This window comes from Sus scrofa, chromosome 10, assembly GCF_000003025.6.
Source record: "Sus scrofa isolate TJ Tabasco breed Duroc chromosome 10, Sscrofa11.1, whole genome shotgun sequence".
Classification (NCBI taxonomy): Eukaryota; Metazoa; Chordata; class Mammalia; order Artiodactyla; family Suidae; genus Sus; species Sus scrofa.
Window position 1 is genome coordinate 48,778,659 of NC_010452.4, and position 13,567 is coordinate 48,792,225.

General features: G+C 40.6%; 1 protein-coding gene across 8 annotated transcripts in view; it reads right to left on the minus strand.

The window, feature by feature from the left end:
• Positions 1–13,567, minus strand: part of LOC100516390 (ankyrin repeat domain-containing protein 26) — a 100,978-nt gene that overhangs the window by 83,853 nt on the left and 3,558 nt on the right. For all 8 annotated transcript variants that reach the window (XM_021064875.1, XM_021064869.1, XM_021064870.1 and 5 more), the window contains exons 2-5: positions 9,602–9,716; positions 9,187–9,360; positions 4,295–4,401; positions 3,297–3,367 (exon numbers count right to left, since the gene is read on the minus strand). In XM_021064875.1, coding sequence (XP_020920534.1) covers positions 3,297–3,367; positions 4,295–4,401; positions 9,187–9,360; positions 9,602–9,716 — 467 coding nt within the window. The remainder of the gene's footprint in view (positions 1–3,296; positions 3,368–4,294; positions 4,402–9,186; positions 9,361–9,601; positions 9,717–13,567) is intronic.

Genomic DNA, 13,567 nt, shown 5'->3' on the forward strand with positions numbered 1-13,567 from the left:
CTTGACTTCCAGGTTTTGACAAACTCTGGAGAAACGCCGGCAGGTGTGCTCACCAGACCACACCATTTTCCCCGCCCCGCATGGGCAGCTGCCGCAGTTATACAGTTCGGTAGGACCTTGGGAGATGTGACCATTTTTCCACATGTGGACATCAGAGGTACCAATCACGTAAAAAGTAGACGTTGGAACCATTAAATTGTTCTTTTGAAAAAGTTACCACCAAAGAGCTTGTAAGAGTTAAATACAGGAGTTCCCGTCGTGGCGCAGTGGTTAACGAATCCGACAGGAACCATGAGGTTGTGGGTTCGATCCCTGGCCTTGCTCAGTGGGTTAAGGATCCATTGTTGCCGTGAGCTGTGGTGTAGGTTGCAGACGCAGCTCAGATCCGGCGTTGCTGTGGCTCTGGCGTAGGTCCGCGGCTACAGCTCCGATTCGACCCCTAGCCTTGGAACCTCCATATGCCGCAGGAGCGGCCCAAGAAATAGCAAAAAACCAAAAAAAAAAAAAAAAAGAGTTAAATACAATTTTCTTTTCCATACTTTTACTTGATATAATTGATGCTCCCTAATCGAAGTTTTCATTAAAAAAATTTTTGCAGTATCACTATCTCTAAATTCTCTCCTACTTCTGTTTCCTTTTTCCTTTACTTTTTTTCTTTTCTCTTCTTTTTTTGCTTTTTAGGACCACACGTGAGGCATATGGAGGTTCCCAGGCTAGGGGTCAAATGCGTGCTATAGCTGCCAGCCTACACCACAGCCACAGCCAGAGCAGATTCAAGCTGCATCTTCGACCCACACCACAGCTCAGGGAAAAGCCAGATCCTTAACCCACTGAGCGAGACCAGGGATCAAATTTGAATCCTCCTGGATCCTAGTCATAATCATTTCCACTGTGCCACAAAGGGAACTCCCTTCTTTTTCCTTTTTAATTTTGATTTTGAACAGTTCTATTTACTACATTCAGATGAACAAATGTAGAAACTGATCTATGTGGAGTAACTCTGCTTCCCTCTATCTCATGATTCTAAGTCCTCAGTTGAGGGTTTTGTACTTCCATAAACAATTTTTTTTTTTTGGCCACGCCTACGGCATAGAGAAGTTGCTGGGCCAGGGAGCAAACCCAAGCCACAGCTGTAACCAGAGCCACATCAGTGACAACACCGGATCCTTAACCCACTGCACCACCAGGAGAACTCCCTATGGACATCTTTTTGTAACTGGCTGGTACTCAAAATCCTTGAACAGAATCCTGATGGTATGTGACTCCCAGGTTGCCTCCAAGACACCTTCACTTTGTCCCCTTGTAGAGGTAAGTACCTCTCCTACTTTTCTCCAGCTTCTCCTCAAGTCTTCTTTACTAACCATTCCCACAGCACCCTTTGTGCACCAGCTAAACAGAACTCCTAAATCCTGCCAAGCTCACTCATGCATCTTAGCCTTTGCATTATTGTTCTATCAAACATGCAAACTTTTTTTTGTTTGTTTTGAATTTTAGGGCTGCACCCATGGCATATGGAGGTTCCCAGGCTAAGGGTCAAATTGGAGCTGCAGCTGCCATCCTACACCACAGCCGCAGCAATGCAGGATCCAAGCTGAATCTGCAACCTACACCACAGCTCATGGCAACACCGGATCCTTAACCCACTGAGCGAGGCAAGGGATCGAACCCGCAACGTCATGGTTCCTAGTCGGATTCATTTCCACTGCACCACAAAGAGAACTCCCAAACATGTAATCTTAATATATGTTTCTCCTACCAAACAGTGTCCTTTTGCCTCTTTGTCTGGCAAATTTCCCCTCACCCTGCATGCTTAACTTAAAGCCTACCCACTTTTGAAAAACTCATTTCCTCATAGACTTAAAGTATCTGGCACATATGAAACACTAATATAATAAAGAAAAAAATACTTCAGGACAATTATAAACACCTGGTGGACTCTGGGACAGAGTAAGCACAGATAGAGTAATGAACAAAAATGACAATAATAATAACAAGCTCTTGGAGAACAGGGACTGTGTGTTTAATATGTTTGCATTCTGTAACATCCAAAGCGCTTAATACCTAAAAGACACGTGATAGTTATTTGTTAAGTGGACAAATTAACAAATAAATAAAAATGTTTTCTTTGAAAATTATGTTTTAAAAAAACACAGAAAAGACGCAGGGACAACTCTATTCTAATATGAGCACCCTGAAGACCCAAATTCTGTCTCTTCCATCTCTGTATCCCCTATAACTTATAAAATCAACATACAGAAGTTCTTTGGGGGTTCTCACTGTGACTTAGCAATAATGAATCCAACTAGCATCCATGAGGATGCAGGTTCAATCCCTGGCCCCACTCAGCGGGTTAAGGACCTGACATTACCATGTGCTGTGGTGTAGGTTACAGACACAGCTCAGATCTGGCATTGCTGTGACTGTGGCGCAGGCCAGCAACTGCAGTTCTGATTCAACCCCTAGCCTGAGAACTTTCATATCCTGGAGTGTGACCCTTAAAAAATAAAAAAAAAAAAGAAGTTCTTTGATCGACAGAGGTCTACTAACACGTCCTCATACAGTGGGTTAAGGATCTGGTGTTGCCGCAAGCTGTGGTGTAGGCTGCAGATGTTGCTCTGACCTGGTATTGCCATGGCTGTGGCGTAGGTTACATCTGCAGTTCTTTTTTTCTTTTCTTTTCTTTTTTTTTTTTTTTTGTCTTTTTTGCTATTTCTTGGGCCCCTCCCGCGGCATATGGAGGTTCCCAGGCTAGGGGTCCAATCGGAGCTGTAGCCACTGGCCTACGCCAGAGCCACAGCAACGCGGGATCCGAGCCGCGTCTGCAACCTACACCACAGCTCTCGGCAACGCCGGATCGTTAACCCACTGAGCAAGGGCAGGGACCGAACCCGCAACCTCATGGTTCCTAGTCAGATTCGTTAACCACTGCGCCACGACGGGAACTCCCAACATCTGCAGTTCTTATTTGACCCACAGGCCAGAAACTTCCATATGCCACAGGTGTGACGGTAAAAAGGAAAAAAAAAAAAACTTTTTCTTTTTTACACAAAATATAACATGGGATTTTAGGAGCCATCATTACATGAATAAATTTCTTTTCAGACAACACTGTCTCTGATCTGAAATTACCAACAATTGATTTCTTAAATAATTCTAAAAGCTAGACTATTAAGAAATTAATTTTAAAAATAAAAATACACATGAAATTTACACAATTTTTTTTCATTGGTCTTTCATTATCAAAACTCCCTCCCTCTCACATTACCTCTGGCAGGATCATTAAGAGAAAGTCTTACCTAGGTTGCTATTTAGAGAAGGACTTTTAGGTCTCTTTTCTTCCTTATATTCAGAAATAAGTTGGCGATTGCTATGTATAAAAAATACAAACGATACATAATGTTACTATTTTAATACTAATATGAAAAACAAATACCAAATACATTAAATTCTTAGATTATTGCAGATAATATCAGAGCTAATGTCAAAATGTCAGCTGTTCCATATACTTCAAATTTGTACTCTACAAACTTTTTGGTTAGCATATAATTAAAGGATAAAAAAAAGGAAGGTGAAGTTCTAATGAACTGCAGGCAGTAAAGCTCAGTAAATTAATTAGGAGGGGCCTGACATATGGAAAGTATCTCGAACTCAGAAATCCTTGCTCTATAACCAACAGTTATTTGTCCCGGGAAGAGGTGCCTCTCCTCATCTCAAAGACTTCTACTTTAAAAGGGTGTTAGGAGGATTTGATGAAATAGCATACCCCCAAAATGCTCAGAGAAAGACTGAAAGAATGGAAAAATTCTTGAACTTCATCACTAGAATTACTTTTGAATCCCAAATAAAATCCACTGAGTGTTTTTTTCATAGGTTTAATATTCCCACATTATAGTTTTCAGAAAAAAAGTTACTAATTACGGTGATTAGCTGTTTTCTCTTTCTGGTTTGTAATTTAGAAACTCTCTTATATTATATAATTTGTAAGTAAATTTATCTATAAATATATGACCTCGTTAAATTAGGTAACATAGGAGTTCCCTTCATGGCTCAGAGGTTAACGAACCCAACTAGGATCCACGAGGATGCAGGCTCAATCCCTGGCCTTGCTCAGTGGGTTAAGGATCTGGCATTGGCGGGAGCTGTGGTGTAGGTCGCAGACACAGATCCGATCTGGTGTGGCTGTGGCTGTGGTGTAGGCCAGTGACTGCAGCTCTGATTAGACCCCTAGACTGGGAACCTCCATATGCCACATGTGGGCCATAAAAAGAAAAAGAAAAAAAAAAAACTACTATACCTTTTGATCTTATCAACCACATGCGTGTTTGCTTCTTTCTCTGCTAAAAAGTCCACCATTTGCTGTTTGTTTTCACGGACAGCAAGTAAAAGTGGTGTAAGATCATCCTGTAAAACAGCAAAAACAATTTATATTGTACAAAATTACATATTTCTAAAATGAATTTTAGAATACATAAAAGATTCTCTGAACTTAAACATATACTATAGAAAGTAAATAAGGAGTTCCTGTCTTCTCACAGCAGAAATGAATCTAAGAACCATGAGATTGTGGGTTTGATCCCTGGCCTCGATCAGTGGGTTAAGGATCCAGCATTGCCATGAGCTGTGGTGTAGGTCACAAACATGGCTTGGATCCAGCTTTGCTGTGCCTTTGGTATAGGCCAGCAGCTATTAGCTCCAATTCAACCCCTAGCCTGGGAACCTTTATATGTCATGGGGGAGGCCCTAACAAGACAAAGACACAGGAGTTCCCATCGTGGCACAGTGGTTAACGAATCCAACTAGGAACCATGAGGTTGCGGGTTCGATCCCTGGCCTTGCTCAGTGGGTTAAGGATCCAGTGTTGCCGTGAGCCGTGGTGTAGGTTGCAGACGCAGCTTGGATCTGGCTGGTGGTTACAGCTCCGATTGGACCCCTAGCCTGGGAACCTCCATATGCTGTGGGAGAGGCCCTAGAAAAGGCAAAAGACAAAAAAGAAAAAGAAAAGAAAAAAGAAAGTAAATAAAAAGGAGCCCTTCCTTCCTTGTGCTAGTTCTCTTTAAAATGATCCATGGGAGTTCCCACTGTAGCTCAGCAGGAACGAACCAAACTAGTATCCATGAGGACGTGGGTTTAATGACTGACCTCGCCCAGGGGGATAAGGATCTGGTGTTACCACAAGCTGCAGTATGGGTCTCGGGTTGTGCCGTCACTGTGGCTGTGGCATAGGCCAGTGGCTGTGGCTTTGATTTGACCCCTAGCCTGGGAACTTCTATATGCCGCGCATGCAGCCCTAAAAAAAAAAGCAAAAAATAAAATGATCCTCCTCTACCACTTTGAAAGATGAACTGCAAAGACATTCACTAAAACTCACTTCAAACATTTACTGGTTCTGAGCATCTTTGCCTCTCTTACAGCATTTATCAGGTAGACCATAAGTGTAGTTATTTTATTGCTCTACTACTACTCTAAACACTACTCCAAGATAATCATTTCACTACTAAATCAATTGCATTTTTATGGAACAATGCTGAGAAGAAAGATATAATACTGTCTGCAATATGCATAACCTGTCCCTCTATGGCCATGATTAACCCCATAAGGTTTACAGACATTCCAATGGGAAGATGATTATTTACATACACGTATATGTAAAGAAAAACAGTTCTTTTAAAAAACCAATTTATGGAGCTCCTGCTATGGAACAGCAGGTTAAAGACCCTGCGTTGTTTCTTTTTTTTTTTTTTTTCATTTTTTTTTATTACTCAAATGAATTTATCACATTTGTAGTTGTATAATCCTCCTAACAATCTGATTTCACAGATTTCCATCCCACAGCCCAAGCACATTCCCCCACCCCTAAACTGTCTCCTCCGGAGACCATAAGTTTTTCAATGTCTGTGAGTCAACATCTGTTCTGCAAAGAAGTTCCATCTGTCCTTTTCTCAGATTCCACATGTCAGTGAAAGCATTTGATGTTGGTGTCTCATTGTATGGCTGACTTCACTTAGCATGATAGTTTCTAGGTCCATCCATTTTGCTAAAAATGCTGGTATTTCGTTCTTTTGATGGCTGAGTAATATTCCATTGTGTATATGTACCAACTCTTCTTGATCCACTCCTCTGTCGATGGACATTTAGGTTGTTTCCATGTCTTGGCTATTGTAAATAGTGCTGCAATGAACATTGGAGTACATGTGTCTTTGTGAGTCGTGGTTTTCTCTGGATAGATGCCCAGGAGTGGGATTGCTGGATCAAATGGGAGTTCTATGTTTAGTTTTCTGATGAATCTCCATACTGCTTTCCATAGTAGTTGCACCAATTTACAATCCCACCGACGGTGTACTAGGGTTTCTTTTTCTCCACATCCTCTCCAGCACTTATTGTTTGTAGACTTTTGGATGATGGCCATTCTGGCTGGTGTAAGGTGGTACCTCATCGTGGTTTTGATTTGCACTTCTCTAATAATGAGTGACGCTGAACATCTTTTCATGTGTTTCTTGGCCACCTGTGTGTCTTCTTTGGAGAACTGTCTGTTTAGATCTTCTGCCCATTTTTGGATGGGGTTGTTTGTTTTTTTGGTATGGAGCTGCAGAAGGTGTTTATAAATTTTGGAGATTAATCCCTTGTCAGTCGTTTCACTTGCAAAGATTTTCTCCCATTCTGTGGGTTGTCTTTTTGTGTTGTTTAGGGTTTCCTTTGCTGTGCAGAAACTTTGAAGTTTGAGTAGGTCCCATTTGTTTATTTTTCTTTTTATTGTCAATACTCTGATAGGTGGATCTGAGAAGATGTTGCTGTCATTTATGTCAGAGAGTGTTTGGCCTATGTTTTCCTATAGGAGTTTGATAGTGTCTGGTCTTATATCTAGGTCTTTAATCCATTTGGAGTTTATTTTTGTGTACGGTGTTAGGGAGTGTTCTAATTTCATTCTTTTCCATGTGGCTGTCCAGTTTTCCCGGCACCACTTATTGAACAAGCTGTCCTTTCTCCATTGTATAGTCTTGCTTCCTTTGTCATAGATTAGTTGGCTATAAGTGCATGGGTTTAATTCTGGGCTTTCTATCCTGTTCCACTGATCTATATGTCTGTCTTTGTGCCAGTACCATGCAGTTTTGATGACTGTTGCTTTGTAGTATAGTCTGAAGTCCGGGAGCCTGATTCCTCCGGCTCCATTTTTCTTTTTCAGGATGTCTTTGGCTATTCTGGGTCTTTTGTGCTTCCAAACAAACTTTAAAATATTTTGTTCAAGTTCTGTGAAAAATGTCCTTGGTAATTTGATAGGGATTGCATTGAATCTGTAGATTGCCTTGGGTAGTATAGTCATTTGATAATATTAACTCTTCCAATTCACGAGCATAGTAGATCTTTCCATCTATTTGTGTCATCTTTAATTTCTTTCATCAGTGGCTTGTAGTTTTCAGAGTATAGGAAAGACCTTGCGTTGTTTCTGAGACAAGGAGAACTCAATTCCCAGCCTGGAGCAGTGAGTTAGGGATCCAGCATTGCCACAGCTGTGACACAGATTACAGCTACACCTCAGATTGGATCCCTGGCCCAGGAACTTTCATATTCCATGGGTGTGTCCAAAAAACAAATAAACAGGAGTTCCCATCATGGTGCATTGGAAACAAATCCGACTAGGAACCAGGTTCAATCCCTGGCCTTGCTCAGTGGGTTAAGGATCCAGCGATGCCGTGAGCTGTGGTGTAGGTTGCATGTTGCTGGGATCTGGCATTGCTGTGACTATGGTGTAGGCCGGCAGCCATAGTTCCAATTAGATGCATAGCCTGGGAACCTCCATATGCCACGGGTGCAGCCCTAAAAAGACAAACAAAACAAAACAAAAAACAATTTATAGGTTCTAACTTACCATTCTTCAGAGATTATCATAAAATATTAGCCAGACTATAAATTAATATAGACAATTTTTTAAATCTTGAAATATTTATCAAAATAAACTGTACAACAGGAATTGTAAACTCAAATGCTTAAGAAAGCAAAGTCAGTGACCAGAGTAAGCAGAGAATTCAGATGAGGAGAACAGACAGGGAACATAGGACCCACATGGAGGGGTGGCCCTTGCACAGCAAACCAAATAGTCCTAAGGGCTCATGGAGGACAAGATTGCTTCTTTAAGAGGAACCTGAGGAGTTCCCTTCGTGGCACAGTGGAAACAAATCCAACTAGGAACCATGAGGTTACAGGTTCGATTCCTTGGCCTCGCTCAGTAGGTTAAGGATCTGGCGTTACTGTGGCATAGGCTGGCAGCTGTAGCTCTGATTGGACCCCTAGCCTGGGAACCTCCATGTGCCGCAGGTGTGGCCCTAGAAAAGACAAAAGGCCAAAAAAAAAAAGGAGCCTGAAATGCAGATTTCTGTGATTTTTTTTTTTTAATTTTTTTTGTCTTTTGTCTTTTTAGGGCCGCACCCTCAGCATATGGAGGTTCGCAGGCTATGGGTCCAATCAGAGCTACAGCTGCTGGCCTACACCACAGCCACAGCAATACCAGATCCAAGCCGAGTCTTCAACCTACACCACAGCTCATGGCAACTCCGGATCCTTAAACCACTGAGCAAGGCCAGGGATCAAACCTGAAACCTCATGGTTCCTAGTCGAATTCATTTCCGCTGTGCCACACCGGGAACTCCCCCCACCTTTTTTTTAGAGCCACACCCACGGCATACAGAGGTTCCCAGGCTAGGGGTTGAATAGGAGCTGGAGCCACTGGCCTACACCACAGCCACAGCAATGCCAGATCCAAGCCACATCTTTGACCTACAGCATAGCTCACAACAGCATTGTTCTTTAACCCACAGCAACATTGTTCTTTAAGGCCAGGGATCGAACCTGCATCCTCATGGATGCTAGTCAATTTGTTTCCACTGAGCCACAATGGAAAATCCCTGAAATGCAGATTTCTGCATGAGTCTCCTAAATGTTAAATGCTGACCCAATGTGTGGAGGCCGAGCCTTCCCTAAACGGAATTTTTTCCTTCTTGGGTAAAGGGTAGCTGGGGGACAAAGCTTTGCCCTTTCCGTGAGCACCACCTTTCTCTAGCCTCCTGACATGGTTTCTATGGTAACATGGTCTGATGGGTACTATTCAATATACATATTATTGTACATAAAACACTTGTAACTAAAGAACAGCAACAACATGAATATAACGAAATGAAGTTAGTTGAGCCATACCTTGTTTCTTGCTTCAATATCGGCATTGTATGAAAGCAGCTTTGCTGCGATGGAGATATTCTGACCAAAGGCAGCATAGTGGAGGGCAGTGTTGCCACTGAGGTCCGCAAGATTTGGGTCGGCACCATGTTCCAGCAGGATACTTGCACATTCTTCCTCCTGGCACTGGACCGCCTGTCAGTATCATGCCAAGAAACAGAAGATAAATTCTAAGAAGTCAAATAAAAATCATTATTTAAAAAACAGCTATAATGGAAAAAAATAAAAATCACTATAAAAAAAATTCTAAGACTGCAAAGGAAACACTCCACAAGTTCACCAATTCCTTAGAGTTAAATGAGACAAACTCATTTTTACTCAAAGTCACAAAAACAAATCCATCTCCCAGTGATAATAAAGGTTAGCCACTACATACCTTTATCAGCGCTGTCCTGTTCTCATTGTCACAGAGGTTAAGCTGGCATTTCCTCTCTACCAGGAGAGTTACCACTGCTGGATGGCCATTGGCACAGGCCAAATGGAGAGCAGTCCTATGAAAGTGAGAGGACTTTTTAGGAAACTGTAGTGTCCTGTTTCAATACATACAATGACTCGTGTAATTTTAAATATTTGGTAACATGCTGCTTCCATCCCTTTAAGACAAATATTTGGTTTCCTTCTAGAGAAAGAACAATAATTCTTAGCTCTTATTACTCAACACAATGAAAGAACAACCTATGTAAAGAATAAGAACGTGACCCTGAGATTCACCTCATCTTTGGTTTGATTTCTACTTTAACTCTGTCATGTTAAGCTGTCACTTAACCTTTCTGTGCTCCATTTCCTCATCCACAAAATGTGCATAAAGCGGTAGTTACTGCAAAGGACACCACTGCGATGTTTAAAGAAGAAGCTCTGCAAAGGGTTTAGAGCAGATCCTTGCACAAATAACAGCGTATTAATATAAAATTATTACTATTACTACTATTTTGCAAAGACAATATTTCAATTAAGCAAAATGATATTATATTTTCTTTGCAGGTGTGTTTTAAGGACTAGAGAAAACACTGTACTTCAATAATTCTAACATGCTCCTTTTCTCACATTTTAACATCTCTGACATTGGAATGCAGTTTATACTCACAATGTCTTACAGCTATAATTGGCAGGATTATTTTTTATTGTTTCTCATTTTTCCTGTTGGGCTAATTATCCTAATATCTTTTGCCTCAGGTTTCTTTTTTTTTTTTTTTTAATTTTTTTGTCTTTTTTAGGTCAGTACTGGCGACATATGTAGGTTCCCAGGCTAGGGGTCAAATCGGAGCTGGAGCCAGTGGCCTACGCCACAGCCACAGCCACAGCAACGCCAGATCCAAGCCGCATCTGTGACCTACACCACAGCTCACGGCAACAATGGATCCCTGATCCACTGAGCGAGACCAGGGATCAAGTCCTCATAGATGCTAGTTAGATTTGTTTCTGCTGAGCCACGACAGGAACTTCTCTATTTTTTTTTAATTGATGTACAATTAATATACAATATTATGTAATATTATATAAGTTACAGCTGTAAGATATGATAGTAATTCACAGTTTTAATGGTTATACTCCATTTATAGTTATTATATTCCTCATGTTGTACAACATATCTTTGTAGCTTACTTTATTTAATTTATTTAATTTATTGTCTCTTGTCATTTTAGGGCTGCACCCAAGGCATATGGAGGTAAAGTTTAGTTTTTAAAAGTATTATGGGGGAGTTCCCATCATGGTGCAGTAGAAACAAATCCAACTAGGAACCATGAGGTTTCAGGTTCGATCCCTGGCCTTCCTCAGTGGGTTAAGGATCCAGCATTGCCATGAGCTGTGGTGTAGGTTGAAGACACGGCTCGGATCTGGTGTTGCTGTGGCTGTGGCATAGGCTGGAGGCTATAGCTCCGATTAGATCCCTAGCCTGAGTACCTCCATATGCCAAGGGTGTGGCCCTAAGAAAAAGACCTTAGACAAAAAATAAAAAATTAAAAAATTAAAATATTATGGGTGAAATTGTAATCAACTGTACATCGATTTAAAAAAATAATAAAACAAAAACATCATGGGAAAAAAGAACTAAAATAACAAAAGAATTTTTTTAAAAAAATACTTCCTTGCACGCTCACACCATGCACAAAAATAAACTCAAAACAGCTTAAAGACTTAAACATAAATAAGACACCATACATAAATCTCCTAGAAGAGAACAGAGGCAAAACATTTTCTGACATCAACCGTACAAATGTTTTCTTAGATCAGTCTCCCAAGGCAACAGAAATAAAAACAAAAATAAACCAATGGGACCTACCTAATCAAACTCACAAGTTTTGCACAGCAAAGAAAACAGTAAAAAAGACAAAAAAAACAACCTACAAGTGAGAGAAAATCATTTCAAATGATGCAACCGACAAGGGCTTAAACCTCTAAAATATATAAACAACTTATACAAATCAACAGCAAAAAACCAAAAACCCAATCGAAAAATGGGCAGAAGACCTGAACAGACATTTCTCTCAAGAAGATATACAGATGGCCAAGAGGCACATGAAAAAATTCTCAACATCACTGATTATTAGAGAAATGCAAATCAAAACTACAATGAGGTACCACTTCACACCTGTCAGAATGGCCATCATTAACAAGTCAACAAATAACAAATGCTGGAAAGGGTGTGGAGAAAAGGGAACCCTCCTGCACTGTTGGTGGGAATGTAAATTGATACAACCACTATGGAAAACAGTATGGTGGTACCACAGAAAACTAAATATAGAACTACCACATGACCCAGCAATCCCACTCCTGGGCATATATTGGGACAAAACTTTCATTGAAAAGATACATGCACCCATATGTTCACTGCAGCACTATTCACAATACCCAAGACATGGAAATAATCTAAACGTCCCTTGACAGATGAATGGATTAATAAGATGTGGTATGTATACACAACGGAATGCTACTCAGCCATAAAAAAGAAGAAAATAATTCAACTAGAGACTTTCACACTAAGTGAAGTGGGAATGAAAAAGACAAATACCATATGATATCACTTATATCTGGAATCTAATATATGGCACAAATGAACCTATCTACAGAAAAAAACAAACTCATGGACATGGCGAACAGACCTGTGGTTGCCAAAGGGGAGGGGGAGAGATTGGGATGGACTGGGAGCTTGGCATTAATAGATGCAAACTATTGCGTTTGGAGTGGATAAGCAATGAGATCCTGCTGTATAGTACAGGGAACTACATCTAGTCACTTGTGATGGAACAGGATGGAGGATAATGTGTGAAAAAAAATGTATATTACATATATATATATATACATATATATATATATATGTATGACTAGGTTACTTTGCTGTACAGCAGAAATTGACAGAACATTGTAAATCAACTATGATAAAAATTGTTTTAAATAAAATAAAGTAAAAAGTATTTCTTATTCTGATTTTCAGGAATTTTTTTTTTTTTTTTTTTTTTTTGTCATTTTTGGCCACTGTGCAGCATATGGAGCTCACAGGCCAGAGATCAAATCAGAGGCACAGTTGTGACCTAAGTCGCAGCTAGATCCCTAACCCACTGTGCTGGGCTGGGGATCGAGCAGTTCCAGCTGCTCCCAAGATGCTGCTGATGCCATTGTACCACAGTGGGAGCTCCAGATTTTCAGGGAACTTTAATCCCAAGAAAATTCAGGATTCAAATAAACAGGGATGGCCCATGTCACTCAAAATTTAGATTTATAGGTCGTATGAAATCAGACATTTCCAATGATCAACATTAGTATTTAATACTCTTGTAAGTGTTCAAAAAGGCAGGTAGAGGTTATCTTTCACAATTTCCCACCTTCAGGAAAACTTTTGTTTGAAAGAAGGGAAGAAAAGCTTCAATTCAGATTAAATCTTAACACTTCAATTTTAAATTTCTCATCATGCTCACAGAAGGCACTATCAAGTTTTTAAGGATGAAAGGGTTCTGAGAGCTAGATGAAGAGGCCTGAGCAGAACAGGTCTGCTACATAACACGTATTCAAGTCATATTTGATAAATGTATTGAAAGAATGGATAGAGTTGGAGAGTTCAGTATTTCTTTTCTTTTCTTTTTTTTTTTTTTCTTTTTCTTTTTAGGGCCACACCCACAGCATATGGACATTCACAAGCTAGGGGTTGAATCTGAGCTGCAGCTGCCAGTCTACAGCACAGCCACAACCAATGGCTCCAATGCCAGATCAGAGCCCCATTTGTGACCTACAACCACAGCTCACAACCCACCACAGCTCATGGCAATGCCAGATCCTTAACCCACTGAGCAAGGCCAGGGATTAAACCTGAGTCCTCATCGATACTAGTCGGGTTCATTTCCACTGA